General features: G+C 39.9%; 1 protein-coding gene across 2 annotated transcripts in view; it reads left to right on the forward strand.

The window, feature by feature from the left end:
* GSTCD (glutathione S-transferase C-terminal domain containing) overlaps positions 1 to 19,017 on the forward strand; it is a 129,469-nt gene that overhangs the window by 103,907 nt on the left and 6,545 nt on the right. For both annotated transcript variants that reach the window (XM_084626669.1, XM_084626668.1), the window contains 4 exons: positions 503 to 547; positions 2,881 to 3,009; positions 11,269 to 11,402; positions 13,651 to 13,681. In XM_084626669.1, coding sequence (XP_084482795.1) covers positions 503 to 547; positions 2,881 to 3,009; positions 11,269 to 11,402; positions 13,651 to 13,681 — 339 coding nt within the window. The remainder of the gene's footprint in view (positions 1 to 502; positions 548 to 2,880; positions 3,010 to 11,268; positions 11,403 to 13,650; positions 13,682 to 19,017) is intronic.

Raw genomic sequence — 19,017 nt, forward strand, 5'->3', positions numbered from 1 at the left:
GTGTGCTCCTAGAGAGAGGAGCTGGCTGAGCAACAGCACAAAAGCCTGGGCTGCTCAAATAGCTGTAGAAAGCAGCTTCAGGTGAGTGCTACAAGGAATAAGGAATAAAGAGACTGAACTGAACCCAGCCCCAGGAAGGAAGGCTGAGGTCTCTGACTTGAGGAGAGTGAAGGTCGTTGAGTGACAGCCTGAGGCTGGAGCAGAGAGAAGGAATAGACTTTATTTTGGGGGTATATTTGGACTCAGTGTAGACCCCAATGGGGACTTTGAACTGAGTTGAGTTATTTAAAGAGTACAGAAATCGGTTAACTGGGGAAGGATGCCTACATAGCCATCCTGAGAGCTTGAAGGGGTGGCTCTTGGGGATGACATAGGGAAAAGGTACAAACTTTGGAATCTGAGCTGCTTTACAAAGACTCTGTCACTCTTGAAGGGGATCATTGTGAAGGGGGTCAGCTGCATAGGGTTTGAAAAGTGACTCATGTTTTTTTGGTTTTCACAGGGCCATGTCGGAATTGTTCTTGCTCACATGTTGCCATCATGCCAGGTAAAGTCCCAATAAAAATATATGGACAATGCAGTCTTCCAGACTTTGATAATTCACAACATTTTTTTTAAAAAAATTCCATTACATGGAAAGCACAAAGACTGCTAACAGTGATGATTTAGAGACTTTATTTATACTCTAGTTTGAGGCTCTGAATTTGTGCATATATCAATATTTGTTGTACTACAGAATTGTGCAGTGTGTGTCACCCATGAAAAAGATAGTTTCGAAGAATCAGCTTTCAAAAGATGCTAGAAACAGTGCCAAGTCCTCAGGGCCTGATCATCTCATTGGTGTGCAAGGCATTTAAGTACAAGCTTAACTTGTAGCAGCACATGGTGAATTGTATCCCTATTCAGCAAAGCACTGAAGTACACATTTAAGTTCTCTGCTGAATTGAAGTGTTGAATTGAAGGCTTCCTGGAGGAACCACTGGCCCACTTTTTTGATCAGTCCTAAAGTCATTTTGTGGGAAAAAGTCTGACTCCCCAACTTACATATGCTCATGACAGCAAAAAAAGGTAAGCACTGCCTTTCCCTTTGAGGGCAGCTCTGTCCTAAGTCTCGAGAGGATGTTTCCATCATTGTGCTTGAGGCTCCAAGTGAACCTGAAAGGGTTGGTTCACTTCCAGCCACTTTCAGCACGAACGGTAGGGTTCAGATAACAAATGACATTGGGAACTAAAACCTGTAATTGCTCACAAGCCCCATTTCCTCAAACTTGTGTGGAGATTAGATGCAGCCTATACTTATGGCCCTTTGTTTTTGGTTTTTATTTAATTTTTCCCAATAATTTATCGGTGTTTGTTTTATTACTACAACAACAAAAACAGGTGAAAATCAGTGCAAAACACTATTAGTAATTTTTCTGGGCAAATAGGGTCTATTTTGGTGGATGGAAGATGATACAGATCTTTGTTTTCTTCCTGTTTTCGTGTGTTAAATCTTTAAACAGTTATGTGCTAAAAGCTTGAAAAGTGTGCATGGTGGGCTTGAGATTCATCAGTATGTTTAGATATGCACGCACTTCAGAGCTTGTGTGCATGCCTGTTTGTTTATTGTGTGTATCTTCTAGACTAATATTGCCTTACTTCAACAGGCAACTTTGTATATGCACAGACAATTGTATTATCATAATGCATATATCTCATGCAAAGTATTATATTTTTCTAAGAAAACAAGTTATTTTTTATATATTTGAATGATACAAAAGTAGAGTGAAAATTGGAAAAAACGAACAATACTTTTTGTAAAACCCAGGATTTTTTCAGTAAAAATCAGTTTAAACTGAAAACGAAGTGGCTTACTTATACTATATATGATAGCTGTTATAAATCCCTTCAAGGTTTACTCCTTTTCTAGGAGCTAAGTATTAGTACTAATAGTAACGTATACTGTTCTAACAGGGCCCTAACTCAGAGTAGTCGTCATGCCCAGTGAAGGAACAGGACACAGATTACATTGAGAATATCTGCTTTAAAAAGTGATTGAGTTAGGGAGGCTACATCAAAAGAACAAAATGACACCTTCTGTCTTGATATATGGTGTAGACAAAACAGAACTATGAGTTACAGAACTGAAGATAAAATTAAGCTACCTCTGGAAAGCAGTTGTCAGTGGAACTTTTTAATCAGGTAATTACTAATTGCAAAGTCCACCCATTTTATACAGTTCTCAATATTTTTATGCACAAAACATAGTGTTGTGATGTGCTTTTTTCATATATATGTTTTATGGTTGTGAAAGGGGCAAACTAACAATGTTTGAAACTGCAGTACTGTATCCCCAAGAACTTTACAGGGCCACAAATAATCCCTATCAACTCTGACCCAACTGAAAGCACTGATTTTTAGAGACAGATGGTTCTGTATTCTAATGTCAAACTTAGTGCAGGAGACAAGGAGGGGCTGGTGGAATTGTATCATACAGTCTTATTAAACATGTTTCTGTAATATATTTGTGCCAAAAAAAAAAAATGTTACCTACCCTCACAAAAACAAACCCCTACCAGCAGAGTACCTTTAGTTTCTAACATATGCAAATATTAGAATTTCAAAGTTTGGTTAGTTCCAAATAGATGTGGGACTTGACTGCAAAAAGAAAAATTCTGTTCAGAAAAACAGATCATATCTGTCAGTCCCTTGGTACTGGCAGATACTGAGCGCCTTCCGTCTATTTCACTAGCATATCACTTTCGGGGAGATCTCATCACCAGTCTCAAGAAATTAAGTAAAGATTTTACACCAGAATATTGAGGTACTGTATAGTGAGTATCATTTTATTTTGATTTTAGAGCAATATTGCTGACTTATTTTCCTGTATATGAAATCCAGGTCGTGCTGATAGAAAATAAGGAGTTGTCATTGGTACGTGCTAAAGACAGAAGTGATGAATTAGGATTACACAATATTTGGTTCATTCAAGCAAACCTGGACTATTTTAAAGGAACTTTTAACATTGGGGTAAGTGATTGATTTTTCAACGTTAGAGTCTACTGATTATTAAGAAAAAATGTTTCTTTCTGTAGGTGATTGAGTATCCTTACAAACAATTCCAGTACTTGGGAATATGAAGCCAGGCATTTCTGATGCTATACAAACTTTTTTTCTGTCAGCAGGAAATCAGCTTTGAATTTATTACAGTTAGGAGATAAGGTAATATTATCCCCCTGCTCTTAGTTGTTTGTTGAGTGATCACACTATTCTCTGCAATGTGCAAAATACAGATGAGGAAGATATTCTTGTTCCAAAGAGGTTGGTGTCTAAGAAGATCTTTAAAGTATATTAGCATTGTGTGATTATATGGTGGAGATGTATTGTGATGTAGCAGGGTGAGTATTTTTGTTTGTTTTTTAATTTATCATAGCACTTCATGGTTAGAGTGGTTCATGAAAGAACAGTACTTTTTTGAGGAAGGATTTGAAGATGGAAAAGCAATATTCACTGCACCGGGACTCAAGGTGGTATGAAAGGTGCAGCATGGAAGATGGTGTAAAAAACTTACCTTTATATATGGTGATGTGAACTTTAAAAATATTTTCAATATAGAGAGAATTCAGAGAAGGATGCAAAGGGGTAGTAAGGTGGCAAAGGGGTGGTAAGGTGTTCGGAGAGTAAAGGGAGCAGAAGAGTGGGAACAATAAGACAAGATCAGAGTGGAGTTATGAAAGGCCTCAAAGGTCAAGATCTTTAAAGAACTTAAATTTGATGTGAAGTTGAGAAGGAACAAGTGGATATGTATCAGAGTGAGTGAGAAGGGAAAGGTTGCATTTAAAGGCTCAGACTTTATACCCAGGCTGGAATACTCCTAGTTTTCAGTGTTCTGACTGCCATACAAGTCACCCATTTTGCAGGCCAGTCCTGGCCACAGCTTAGGCTGCTTACATAACTGCAGGTTTGTGGTTCATATGGCTCAGTGGTACATCCTCAGTGCTCTGCAGTGTGTTTTTGTTTTTTCTTTAATCTTGTAATTCAGGAATAAGTATGAAGGATTGATTATTTAGGCCCATTCATTTGCAGCTGTACAGCTGAACTATTTGTGCTATGGTAAATCACAGAAATCTCACACTGGGAGCCCAAGATGTTTTTCCAAAAGCCAGAATCTCCTTTATAATTTACTTCAATCCAGAACTTGTACACAAAACACGCAATTGTAGTTCATCATTTAAATTAATCACTAGGTTTTGCATTCAATGTAATCTCTGTTCAATTTTTCTGTTATTGAGATTAAGGTTGAGGTTACAGGGACAAACCATCCCAATGAGTCGAAAGAATAGTAAATATGGCAGGCGACCAGCTTCGCTTAATGGTGAAATCCTAGCGGATCTTAAACATAAAAAAGAAGCTTACAAGAAGTGGAAGGTTGGACATATGACCGGGGAAGAGTATAAAAATATTGCTCGGGCATGTAGGAATGATATCAGGAAGGCCAAATCGCACCTGGAGCTGCAGCTAGCAAGAGATGTTAAGAGTAACAAGAAGAAGGGTTTCTTCAGGTATGTTGGCAACAAGAAGAAAGCCAAGGAAAGTGTGGGCCCCTTACTGAATGAGGGAGGCAACCTAGTGACAGAGAATGTGGAAAAAGCTAATGTACTCAATGCTTTTTTTGCCTCTGTTTTCACTAACAAGGTCAGCTCCCAGACTGCTGCGCTGGGCATCACAAAATGGGGAAGAGATGGCCAGCCCTCTGTGAAGATAGAGGTGGTTAGGGACTATTTAGAAAAACTGGACGTGCACAAGTCCATGGGGCCGGACGAGTTGCATCTGAGAGTGCTGAAGGAATTGGCGGCTGTGATTACAGAGCCATTGGCCATTATCTTTGAAAACTCGTGGCGAACCGGGGAAGTCCCGGATGACTGGAAAAAGGCTAATGTAGTGCCAATCTTTAAAAAAGGGAAGAAGGAGGATCCTGGGAACTACAGGCCAGTCAGCCTCACCTCAGTCCCTGGAAAAATCATGGAGCAGGTCCTCAAAGAATCAATCCTGAAGCACTTGCATGAGAGGAAAGTGATCAAGAACAGCCAGCATGGATTCACCAAGGGAAGGTCATGCCTGACTAATCTAATCACCTTTTATGATGAGATTACTGGTTCTGTGGATGAAGGGAAAGCAGTGGATGTATGGTTTCTTGACTTTAGCAAAGCTTTTGACACAGTCTCCCACAGTATTCTACTCAGCAAGTTAAGGAAGTATGGGCTGGATGAATGCACTATAAGGTGGGTAGAAAGCTGGCTAGATTGTCGGGCTCAACGGATAGTGATCAATGGCTCCATGTCTAGTTGGCAGCCGGTATCAAGTGGAGTGCCCCAAGGGTCGGTCCTGGGGCTGGTTTTGTTCAATATCTTCATAAATGATCTGGAGGATGGTGTGGATTGTACTCTCAGCAAATTTGCGGATGATACTAAACTGGGAGGAGTGGTAGATACACTGGAGGGGAGGGATAGGATACAGAAGGACCTAGACAAATTGGAGGATTGGGCCAAAAGAAATCTGATGAGGTTCAAGAAGGATAAGTGCAGGGTCCTGCACTTAGGACGGAAGAACCCAATGCACAGCTACAGACTAGGGACCGAATGGCTAGGCAGCAGTTCTGCGGAAAAGGACCTAGGGGTGACAGTGGACGAGAAGCTGGATATGAGTCAGCAGTGTGCCCTTGTTGCCAAGAAGGCCAATGGCGTTTTGGGATGTATAAGTAGGGGCATAGCGAGCAGATCGAGGGACGTGATCGTCCCCCTCTATTCAACATTGGTGAGGCCTCATCTGGAGTACTGTGTCCAGTTTTGGGCCCCACACTACAAGAAGGATGTGGATAAATTGGAGAGAGTCCAGCGAAGGGCAACAAAAATGATTAGGGGTCTGGAACACATGAGTTATGAGGAGAGGCTGAGGGAGCTGGGATTGTTTAGCCTGCAGAAGAGAAGAATGAGGGGGGATTTGATAGCTGCTTTCAACTACCTGAAAGGGGGTTCCAAAGAGGATGGCTCTAGACTGTTCTCAATGGTAGCAGATGACAGAACGAGGAGTAATGGTCTCAAGTTGCAGTGGGGGAGGTTTAGATTGGATATTAGGAAAAACTTTTTCACTAAGAGGGTGGTGAAACCCTGGAATGCGTTACCTAGGGAGGTGGTAGAATCTCCTTCCTTAGAGGTTTTTAAGGTCAGGCTTGACAAAGCCCTGGCTGGGATGATTTAACTGGGAATTGGTCCTGCTTCGAGCAGGGGGTTGGACTAGATGACCTTCTGGGGTCCCTTCCAACCCTGATATTCTATGATTCTATGATTCTAAGGCTAAATTAAATGAGAGTGAGAGTTGTATGAGAGTTGTACTTTATAGGAGTAATTGTTATACTTCTGAGTTTTGTGACTAGAGGAATTTTACAGGATATGTCAGAAGACCTTCAGCTGAAAATTATTCAAGTGCTGGTCTTCGTTCATGTTTCAGTGACTTGATTATGTAAGTTATTTACAAAGAAAACCTGGAACATTGCTTTTTTATTGGGTCCAATGTCACTTCAGAAGTTTTAGCCTAGGCTCTAAGACTGCAGTATAAGATCATGTGCTACTCTTCACTTCTCAGGATAAGGTCATTTTTCCTAGAGAGTCTGCTTCACTTCAGACTCAAGCTGGCTAATTTTGCCTTTAAGGAACAGAAGTGTAGTGCAAATATTTCACATTACATACATTTGCACTCTTATTTCATGAGTAATAATCATGTTACATTGACAAAATTGTTATAATTTGCAAATGATAAATGTTAAACACAATGCAACAGCCAAGTAATATCATTACACAGAAATAAAACCGTATAGAAATAATTGACAACTGATACGGTTCTTCAAAGGTCCTAGAAAGACTTTCTCAAATAAAATAATTCAATGTACCCTGAATATGGTTGATTATGAAAGAAGTATTTTAAGTTTCTCGTAGCATATTATTTGAAATACTGTTTGTATTGTTCATAAAATGGCATAGCAGCGGCACAGACAGTATAGACTACTTGACAGTGTTTGCATACTGAACATTTTAAACCAATCCGCCACAACTCAAATGTTCTTTAAGCACTGTGTAACTTAGTTGTGCTCAATGAAATATTCCTGATTGAGGCAGTCATTGGTCATGACTTTGAGGATAAACATGGAAGCAGGCTGTTCAGTTTGTTGTGGACATCCAGATGAATATCAAAATAAAGATTGTTTTTGTTATCACTGCAGAAAATAACCTGTCATTGTTCATTTTGTTGCTGTATATTATGTACTTGGAAAACAAGGAAGAGGCAAAAAATTACATTTTGTATAAACCTGACAAAGAAGTCTTGACCTGTCCGGATTTTTATTAGTGGGGAATATGTGTAACTGTTTTGAGCTACCTTCAGATAAAGATGTGCTGTTCTATTTGGTTGCTAGCTTATTGTTAGCTTCACATTTTCAAATGTAAGTTAAGAAGAACTTGTCTGCCAAATAATTGCTGTTATTCATGAGATCAAATTGCAATATTTTAAATGCATGGAGTAATGAAAAACACGGTTCCAAAACAGAGTATTCTAACATATGATCTAGTTCACGCTACTAAGCACAGCAAAGGTCTGGAGTCTAAAAGTAGAAAAAGCCTTCGTAATGCGGAATTGTCCTCATTTAAATGTCAAGATTCAGAATACCCCTTAAGATCTTAGCTATTTTTAATGATGATACTGATACTGTCAGAGCTGACCTAAGCAAAACAGTTGAAAAGTTTGGCTTGGTTTTCTGGCTCATTAGAGTCTCTTTCAATCTGGCAAAGATACAGCAAAGAATTAAAGATTAAAGAGAAATATGGTCTCCTGATAAGTCCTCCTTTTCCTGCCACTTGTCTGCAGATGGTAAACCATGCTGAGGTGTCCCGACATTCAGGATATGTGACGCACAGCGTGTAGATTTACACTACCACTACATCAGCTGTGTTGCTTCTGTGTTTGGGGAAGTGTCTCCATCATTATACAATTTTGTGACTGTAAGGCATACATTAAGGACTAAATGAATTAGTTGTACAGATTCATATGAAGTCCAATAGAATAGGACATCATGACAAAACTCTATATTGGATGTTGTTAATGACATCCAGTTTTCAACTCTGTGGATTCTGCTGAGCTGAAAGGAGAAGTCAGTGGGCTTAAAGGTCATGCAGGATCAATAAAATAATTCTCTACTATATTAGTTAGCAGCAGTTAATGTTTCTTTTACATGTACCAGATCTGTGTTTTATCACTACACTGAAAGAAGAGCTCCTGCCCCCCACAAGTGAACTGGGAGAAGACAGGAATTAGTCAGTGTTGAACCTGGTAGCTGTGATTTTTAAAAATCTTCTCTTGTTTTTAAATTATTTTTGTTCAAATACTTTGTTTTTATATACAATGATGAACAGTCTGTTTGATACAGCCATAACACCTTTTCCTACACTAACAAGCATATTTCTGATCCTTCTGTTTGCAACTGTATTAACTACAGGTACTGATTGATTGCTTTGTTCACTGAGCTTACATAAAGCAATTTGCAGACAACAGTAGCACATTATCTGTTCTGTTTTGATTTTACACCAATTTGGGATTTAAGTTATTTTGCCTTCTGATTTCTGTAGTCAAAAATCTTATTGTGAACCTTTAAATATGAGTTTAAACCTTGTTTCAAAACTGCTATGCTAAAGACTGATTAAAACACATTTATATAAGCACACACAAATGCATGTCTGTGTGCACAATATTCAATTAAAGGGAAAACACATTGTAATTTCTCCACTGCTCAGAGACCATAGAGAAAATTAACAACCATTAATATGGTCACCTATTGTGCTCAAGTATTTGAGCATATATGGTCCTTTTCTCCTCTACATGCGAATGGCTTGTATCAATTGGTATCCTTAGCCTTAATGTTCTTTTGATGTAGTCTATTGTGGGCAGATATTTTTCCGTAGTACCTAGGTTTATGTTTTATAGTGGCGGGGAGGGGTATTATTTAATTACCAGTCTCAGTAATACGTTGACTGGAATCCTGTATAGTTATTGCATGTAATACCATAACAAGGTCTACCATTTATGTGGATACTGTATATGATTAACTTGCCTTCGTCAAAATGGTAAAGTCAATGTAATCAGTCAGTAGTAGCTGCCTATGTCACTGTAACATATTTGTTTAGGGCCAGGTTATTTCTGTCCCCTGTGTGGCTACATAATAGGGACTGGCACATAGGGATCTTTCCCTGTACAGGAACCAGGTGCTTCCTTCACAGGGGCCAAGCCCAGTTGCAGTCTCTGAGTTCCACTAGTGTGGGAAGTGCTCCCTGGTGCACTATTCATTCCAAAGAGCATGGAGAGGATATAGGGTTATGACTGGTCATGGAGGGGAATGGACACTAGGGGTGGTGCAGTGGGTGTGTGCCTCCTGAATTCTGGGAAGCTCCAGGACAAATAGGGCACTGTGGTTCCACGCTGCCTCAATGCCAGGTTCTGCGTTAGTTGCACAATCTGGCCTTTAATTTTTAAAATTTAGTCTGGTAACAAAAAGATTGTGACAGACTGGCAAATTTTATATGGATATGATTATATGTAGTGAGATGGTGCCCAGAGGCCCCAACCAAGATTGCAGCCCTTATTGTGAAAAGCACTGTACAAACACATAGTAAGACACAGTTCCTTCCCAAGGGCTCTCACAGTCCAAGTAGACAAGACAGACAAAGTGGGAAGTATTGAGCACCCAACATTTGAAAATCAAACTTTGGTAAGGTTTCTCAAGTAGTACACCTGGAATCACTAGTCAGATACCTGTTTATCAACTACCTCAGCTACGAAGGTGCTGTCTCACAAACCTAAATTTGATTAAATATATTTTTCCTCTTTCTTGGCTTTACAGAAACCAAGTAGTCAAAAGTGTATTAAGATTTTCTTACAATGAGAGATGCTATATAATGTGACCTATATGTGTTGTGACAGGGTCCAGGCCAGATAGCTACAGGAGAGTGATAGAAGGTAGATATATTAGCCCCAGATTAAGCAGGTCCCTTTCCCCTGAGTAAGATAATGGGCCGTTCCAGAACAATCAGGAAGTTGCTGGAACCAATTAAGGCAAGCTAATTAGGATGTCTGGAGCCAATTAAGAAGCTACCAGAATCAATTAGGACAGGCAGGCTAATCAGGGCACCTGGTTTAAAAAGGACCTCACTTTAGTTAGTGAGGCGTGTGTGAGGAGCTGGGAGCAAGAGGCGAAAGAAGCTGAGAGTGAGTAGGCATACTGCTGGAGGACTGCGAAGTACAGGCGTTACCAGACATCAGGACGAAGGTCCCGTGGGGAGGATAAAGAAGGTGTTGGGAGGAGGCCATTGAGAAGTAGCCCAGGGAGTTGTAGCTGTCACACAGCTGTTACAAGAGACACTATAGAGAGTTGCAATCCACAGGGCCCTGGGCTGGAACCTGGAGTAGAGGGTGGGCCCAGGTTCCCCCCAACCCCCTCAACTCCCTATTTGAGACAAGAGGAGGTGACCTGGACTGTGGGTCCCACCAGAGGGGAAGGTCCCTGGCCTATCCCCCAAACCACTAGGTGGGTCAGCAGAGACTGCGGGGATTGTTCTCCTCCTTTTCCCCATGCTGACCAGTGATGAGGTTAGCTGAGTGAATGGCAGGTTTGAGCCACTAGCAAAACTGGCCAAACTGAGGGCTGCTGTGAATCTCTGAGGCGAGCAAATCCACCAATAAGCGCAGGACCCACCAAGGCAGAGGAGGAACTCTGTCACAGTGTGTGTTCCTGATTATTGTGTTTCACACATTGTTTTTATTATAAAATTTAGCTTTAAAATATTTCTGTACATTTCTAAGGATTTCTTACTTGGACTGAAATTCTTTACTAACTAACATGAGAGTTTGTTTTAAAATGTATTTTATGTGTATCTTCAGTTGAATTGTTATGGTATGTCCTGTAAAATGTCATTGGCAAGTAACTTTAGTTCAGCATCTGTAGCTTCTCCACCAACATGAATGGTTCATGAAGTTCCCTTGGCATTAAAATGAGCAAAAGAAATGTCTGACAGAGCCATGAGACACAGAAGCTGAGTGGTTGGGAATAGGCCTTTGCCTCACCCGGTAGCTTGGATGGGAATTTTCTTTAGATGTTCAGATAATTCAGTCAGCCAGAAAACTGCTAAGAAATAGAGTTGTAAGTTAACAGAACAGTGCTGTTAAGGTTTCTTTTTTTATATATTTTAGGTGGCTCTGCATGCTTGTGGCGTGGCAACAGATATGGTGATTGAGCACTGCATCGAGGCTCATGCAGCCTTTGTCATCTGCCCTTGCTGTTATGGTTTCATTCAGAATACAGTGAAATTTACATTTCCACGAAGGTGAAGAATTTAGTTGTACAAGGGACTGGAAATGTAAAGTTAAATTTCCACTATAAAGAGGGGAAAAAATCAAAAGTATGTAAATAGACAATGTCACCCAAAGAATCTTAACTCTGCCCCATAAAGTTTCTGTGCCAACACTGAAAAACTGTAAGTTGACTTTAACTATCCAGGACAAACAGGTTCACCTCATCAGTGACCACAAAGATACCTACAGCCTTCTTTCCAGAAATACATACTTCACTGAGAAAGGGGATACTTTACTAATTCCTGACTCCGTGTCAAAGACAGTCATTCAACACAGTTCACAAAGATTTTATATGCCACCAATTACATAAGTGTTATTAAATATAGTGCTAGGGAATTAACATGTACTGTACTAACCTCCAACTCCAAGATAATGAATTTATGGAAATTTCATTAAAACAATAATGGATAATGAAGTGTGTGTGTGGTGTGGGGAGTATCACGCTCAGTGCTAGACACATAATGTGTATGCAGTCAGTTACAATGGGACTGATTGACAAATATGTTACTGCAGTTCACCACCAGTGAAACCCCATTGATTTAGGTGGATTTACACTAGCATAAAACTAAAGTAATACCTGGTCAATCAAGCCCACTGCTCTTAGGTTAATCTTTTTGATATTTCTACCACAAACTGTACTTATTGTCTTCTCCAGATTTAAGATGTTCATGTTCATAACCCTTAGGCTTTGGGCTTTTTAACGCCCTTGATCCAAAAATAACACATTTTAAGAAGTAGGTATATGGGAATGAAGGCTAGAGTGTTTCAGGGCAGAGTTGAGATTGAGTAGCTTTAATCGTGTATTTTCATACTTTCAGACTGGTTTATAGTTTGAAGTAGACTTTTACCTTTTGAATTTCCAAGGTTATAAAATTCGGGTTTTATTAGAAAATACAATGCTCTTTGGATCTATATTGGCTGACATAAATAAGTCTTTCTATCTTAAAAGGGATTCATCAACCTAAAAATAATATATTTTTGTTTGAAAATATTTTTCTTACTACTTTTACAAGAAACATCTAAGATTGCTGTAACTGAAAGTGATTAGAGAATAACTATTTGTTATTTCAGTTTGATTACTTTGTGCATTTGACAGCACATTATGTTCCTCCAGTTGTGTTCTATATCCTGTATAGTATGTTTCCTCTTTTGTTTGTTCGCATCTTTCACATAGCAAGAAGGAGGAAAACATATTTTAAAAAACAGGATAATACAATTGTAAAGTTGCAAAGATGGGCAGGGGGATATAGGGGCAGATGTAATACTGGAAACTACTTTCAGCATCTAGTCAGCCTTTAAAAAATAAGTTATCATTAACTTCAAGTTAATTACAATTTTAGACTGGAAATTCATTAAGGTTTGTGAAGATGTTTGAGATCTTTTGTTCAAAGGTGCTGTAGAAATGCCAAGTGTCGTGTTTTTTTATTAACATTTACAATTTTAAAGGCTCTAAAGCATATAGGAGACTATCTAGCTCTCAATGCAGCAGCTCAGCTTGGGGACTACAATTTAATTTTTTTAAAGTTGGTAATATTAGAAAACATTCCACAGTAACTGGGCACAAAGTATTTAATTCAATTCTAGTGAAAAATAATGCAGTTTTGTGGTACGTCAGACACAAAAGGCATGTGTATATATACTGTAGGGCTGCGGTTCTCAAACTTCATTGCACTGCAACCCACTTCTGACAACAAAAATTACTGTGTGACCCCTGAGCCCCACCCAAGCAGAGGGGGTCAAAGCCCAAGCCCCACCACGACGGGCTTCATCTCTGGCCACAAGTGGTGAGGCTTGGGCTTGGGCTCCGGGCCCCAGCAAGTCTAACATCAGCCTTGGCGATCCCATTAAAACGGGGTCGTGACCCACATTGCGGTCCTGACCCACAGTTTGAGAACGGCTGCTGTAGGGGATATATGTGGCTATGACACAGAGTATTTATATAGAATATAGACAAAGCCAGTTTTATAAAAATGTGTAGTATTTATAATGGTTAAAGAAAAAACTTCTATAAATAGTACAGTAAAACATAAAATTACTTGTAATGTGCCTTTTCTACTCAAGTGAACTAAAGCTGTCATAGTTTCTGCTTCTGAATATAGCTTCACAGCCTCCAGATAAAAATATTTTGTTTAGAATTCAATCAAGTGTTTAAAAATTACTTCTGTTTTCAATCTTGGTTATTTCTAATGTTGATTGAATCAATCTCCTTTTCTGTTTCAGTCAACGGTTCAAGGAAGTTTTATCCTATAAGGTATGTAAACGTGTTTCAGTGGTTAGGTTTTCTTTGTGTGCCCTTTTCTGCATTTTCCCTGCGGTTTGTAGTGGAATGAATAATCTGTGTTTATCTTTTAATTATGAGGATGAACACACAATGTAAATGATGTTTAATAATTCAGATCTACTCACATTCCTTCCACTTTTAAAAAAAAAAGGCTTATTTTCAGTAAAATAAAATCAGATGATTTCTCCATAAAAGAACTTTATCCCTTAGTAAAGATAAGTAAAACACCCCTAAGATTCGTGTTTTGACATGCTTCATTTAAAATCTTCTGGATACCACTCACTTTATAGACTTTAGTGTAAGTATTGATTGTTCTTAGGTATATAGACCTAATTAAATGTATAGGAGCATTTTTGTAGACTGCTTGCTTCTAGAGAACTCATTTTCCAATAGCTCTTATCTGAAAAATATTTAAAGAACTAGCTTGCTTTCTGTACAGCAACTTATTTATTAAAGTCAATACACTCTATTGTAAGCTTCAGATTTTTCTCTATCTAATGATAGTGCTTCTCCTTAATTTGTACCTCGAGCATTGGATAGGCACTTTTTTAAATAGAAATAAATAATAAATACAATTCTTTACTAAGATTGTTTTAGCAATTATTTTAATTAAATTTTAATTAAAATTAAAGTATTTAATATACATTTAATATGTTATATATGATTTAAGATGAGTTTAAAATGTCATTGATCAACAAACCTTTGAATAGTTGTAGTATCTCTTTCTCTAATCATTCTCCAGTGTGTGACTGGGTGTAGTGTTAACTAAAATTTTTGATCTCAAAATGAGAGGACTTTTTGTTCAATAATGAATTCTCATTCATGGACAAATGGATTTTACTGTTTCTTTTGCCTAAATTTGCTTCCTTATATGTGATTTTTGAGCCAGTTCTCACCTCTTCTGTAATCAGAGGTGATGTGGGGGGTCACGCGGGATAACATGCTCTCTCAGATTTCTGCCAGGGCTTATATGCCTTTCCCTGAATCCCGCTGCATACCACCAAAACCTTTAAATTCTTCCCCTTCTCCCCTCCTACCTCCCACTACCAACAGGTATGTGTCGCCTCTGTCTGTCATGATCCTGTATTTGGAGGACCTACCTTGGAAATGCTCACCAGCATTTTTGCTTTGTCTTCTCAGATCTCCCTGTGGACATCTTAGGACTCTTGATGTTGTACAGTAACTTAACTGCAGAAAGTCCCTAGAACCTTGAGAAACCTCCTCGTACTTGAACAGTAGGAAGAAAACGCCACATGTTTCTTTCAGCCCCTAGCATTCTGTGTCCATAGAAATAAATAAATAATCTGAATATCTGTGTCAATGTCACTTTCATAGTGCTTTGACGAACTAGTTGTCAATGTTGGGACAAATTTACAAATAAGTCTGAGGACTTTTAAGTTGTCACATGCATTGTAGTTGTAGCTGTGTCATCCCCAGCATGTTAGAAAGATGAAGTGGGTGAGGTAATACCTGTTATTGGACCAACTTCTGTTGGTGAGGGAGGCAAGCTTTTGAGCCACACAAACCTCTTCTTCAGGTCTGAGAAATATAGGGAAAGGTATTCCAAGTGTCACAGCTAAATGCTAACTATTTATGCTAAACAATCTTTTCCACCTTGCATTTAGTCATCCTCAAAGAAAAACTGCACAACACTTTCAAAAGACAAGCCTGGGAAATTGAATTCATAACTCTGCAAGACGCTAAAAATCATGGACTGAACAGACAAACTAGATTTATGGCTTATTGCACTAATCCACTTATCCCATCTTTTTGTCCTATGACTGCAGAGGTGTTAACAAGCCACTCTACCTTACATGTTTTTTTTTTTTTAAATTAATTCATCCCTAGAAAGTTTAGATAAGGAATCTTATAATTAGTGTAGAGGTATTGGCTAGTTCTTGTTGTTGTTTGTATTTGCCGTAGTGCCTAGGTCAACCACAACATAATAAATACAGCTTACTGTACCTCAAATAACTTTGGTTATAAATAAGGCTATAAGAAAGCTGTGATTTTTGTCGGGAGGAGAGGTTCCAAAAGTTGCAACCAGTTTGTTAAAGTTGCAGTGTTGCTGTGGCAGGGGCCCACTCTGGGCAGAAGTGGAGGTGGGTGCAGGACTGAAACTCTCAAGGTCATCTACCCACAGCCCCCACTTCTGGAGCCCCTGTGAGGGGGCTGGTATTGCCAGTCCCCTTTCCCACCCATGCAGGAGGCACAAGTCCCTCCATCCAGCTCCTCTTACTGGCAGCTGTGGAAAGCAAAGTCCTTGAGATTGTCGTCCATGCTTGGAGGCCTGGTGGTTGGGGGGGAGAGGGGCCACACCTCTGGATACAGCCCCTTTCCTCCAATGCCCAGGGTATGAGGGGGCCTGAACCCCTGCACCCTAGAACAGTTCTCAGCTCAGAGACCTCTGGAGGCCCTGTGGAAGGCTGGCACAACACTACTCACTGAAATTTGGCCTGGTCACTCTGCCATCATGACAGAAGGGCATGATTCAGTGGCATTATGACCCCATGTGCCAGATCGCAATGCCAAGCCTGTGGAGCAGAAGCACAACCTCGAAGACTTCAACCGTGGCTGCTGGTGTGTGGGGACGGTGCTAGTGCTTGGGCCTCCAATAGGGCTAGGACCAGGGGAAGCCCTGGTGGTGCCACATCGCAACATCATTCACTAAAATTTCACCTGGCTGCCCCCCTGTCATAACAGAGGGGTGGTCAGGCCAAATTTCAGTGAGGGGCATTGCAAAAATAGTTGCAGTGAGTGCTGGAAATTATGGTTTCCACAACAAAATCATGGCCTGAGATTTTTGTACAGCCTTAATTATAATTAACTTTTGGTTATACAGATAGCTATAAGTATTTTTGTATGTCATGTTAGTATATTGGTTAAAATTATTGACTAGTGACTAAAGTTTCAATGTGGTGGGCAGACATTGCCTGTGTCCTTTAGTTCCCATTTTAAATTCATTTTTCTTAACTTCCTTTGAGAGATCAAAGGAGACATCAAGAAGAATGACAATTCCCATATAATGATAGATCTGATTTTTTTTAAACCAATTTACTTTATTTGTACATAACAAGACTTATAATAGACCAACAGGGATATAGTCTACATGGAATCCATTCACTGTTGGTCACCTTGGTCTATCTGCTATCATTTTACTTTTCTGATGGGAACATTTGCCTTGATTCATTAGAGTTTAAAGTTGCAAAACTAGGGCTATGGTGGTTGTAGGCTTGCGCCAGAAGACACTCAATGGCCACATTTTTTATCTTTCCCTGAGGGATGGTTGGAAGGTAGGAACCAAACTACTTCTCATATTTAGCTTTGACAACTTAGTAGAATTTGCTCTCTCTAGAGAGCAAGTTAACCACACAGAAAGCTGGATAGTATTAATTATGATGTTCTTTGTCCTGATAATGGCTGCGCCATATCTACCATCAGGAAATGTGACAGGTTGCTGTTCTTTTGAAGGGGAAATTATATAGTCGTTACCTGGACGCTAGTTAAACTTTCAGGTTGTCTCCACAGCAAAGTGAGATGTTTTTGTGTATTCACAAGCCAGTCCTCATTTTTCAAGTTAGTTGAGTGATGATGCTTACCTCAGAGTTCAGATCTGGTTTAACAGGCTGCAGAACTGGCAGGGGCAGTGGGCTCTCTGGGTTGGGTGGGGTAACCAGATGAAGGCAGGGAGTTTTGTGTATGCTCATTTTTTCTATGAGAAAACTGAGCTGAGCCTGTTTCTTTGGAGACTTTGAGTGTGGCCCCATACCCTACCGAGGCGATGTTACAGCCTGAGATATAGGAGCTACCCTTCATTCATTCACTGAAATGACAATAGCTTAGCTTCCCAGCTCAGAGTTGTTTTTACTTGCCGCTGCTTTCCCTTACTTGGAGCCTCCTCCAGTACCTTTCCCACTAGCTCTGACTGCCCCTCCTGTACCAAAGCCAGGTGCTTTTGGAAGCCTCTGCCTGGAGGCTTAATTTGGGGTTTTTTTCTTAGCAGCTCTTCCTGCTCTGACCAACTGCTCCAGCTTCTTCAAGCTTCCCAAACAGCTGCTCCAGCAGCCCGAATAGCTGGTAAAAAGTTAGAAGTCAGACACACACATCTGAGCTTGCAGTCCCTTCACCTAATGCAGGGACTGAACCTTTACAAATCATCTCTTTATATTAACCAAGAATGAAAGGATAACCTAGTTTGATTTAAGAAAGAGGTACTCATTTTCAGAGCTCTAACTTTGGTTCTCTGTTATGTTCTGTAGAAAAGTTTCTCATGTCTGTATTGCCATCTGTTGTTACAGAGGGCTCTATAAAGCTGGACAATTCTGAAATAGTTCTTGCCAGAGCTGGTGCTAGCCCTCTGGGGACCCTAAGCAGGAATATTTTGCTCCTCCCAACACATAACAAAAAGTGAATAGGGGCTCCGTTTTGCTGCTTGGGGCCTTAAGCAGTTGCTTAGTCTGCTAATGGCTAGCGCTGGCTCTGGTTGTGGTTGCTAGGTCTTAGCACTTGAAATTTCAGGTGTCCCACTTAGTATAGCTTTCAGGAGCATTCTTTTCAGTTGTCATTGCATCACAATCTTTCCCCATCCCACTGTGAGAATGGTTAACTTACCTACCCCTGCTTCATTTGTCTTGCTAGCCAAAGGCTAAAAATTGAAGTCAGAGTCAGTTCTTGATATCTTATAGGGAAGTTTCTACTTTTGTTTAAATTTATTTTGTGCTATAGAGTTGAGAGAGTTTCCCCATGTCAAGGTCTGGAACACTGGACTCCAATTTCAAATTGATTCTACACTGATTTGGGTGGGATTTGAGCAGTGGAACGTTGCCTTGTCCCCAACAAGAGTGATGGTGATTCTTTTCTGCTTCTGAATCATTACCGCTAGAAGACGCAGGATGTTTGAGTGCCTCCACACTGCAGTTTGAATGCTACCCACAAATGGGGAGAGGACGTCCAAGTCTGACCCAGTAGCAGTAGGATGACTTGGCTGCCGGTTGGTGCATACGGGAAGGGCTTAAGCAGCCTGAAGTATGCCACTCAAGAAAACTGCCTTGCTGTTGGGGGCTGTGTCCAAGTCCCCTGCTGAATGGAAATAGAGAAGTCTGATCCAGAGACAAACTCACTTCCCCAAAAATATAGGGAAGTAGAAGTATGGGTGTGGTTATTCAAACTTAAGTGGTACACACTTTCAAAGGCTGACTTGGAGCTGAAATAAGTACAAGTATAAATTAATTGTCATAGAAAAATATTCAACACACAGAGTTTTCTGGTACCATTGAATGTTTAAATAGGTTTTTTATGCTGAAATT

The sequence above is a fragment of the Lepidochelys olivacea genome, assembly GCF_965140295.1.
Source record: "Lepidochelys olivacea isolate rLepOli2 genome assembly, chromosome: 4".
In the NCBI taxonomy this organism is placed as follows: domain Eukaryota; kingdom Metazoa; phylum Chordata; order Testudines; family Cheloniidae; genus Lepidochelys; species Lepidochelys olivacea.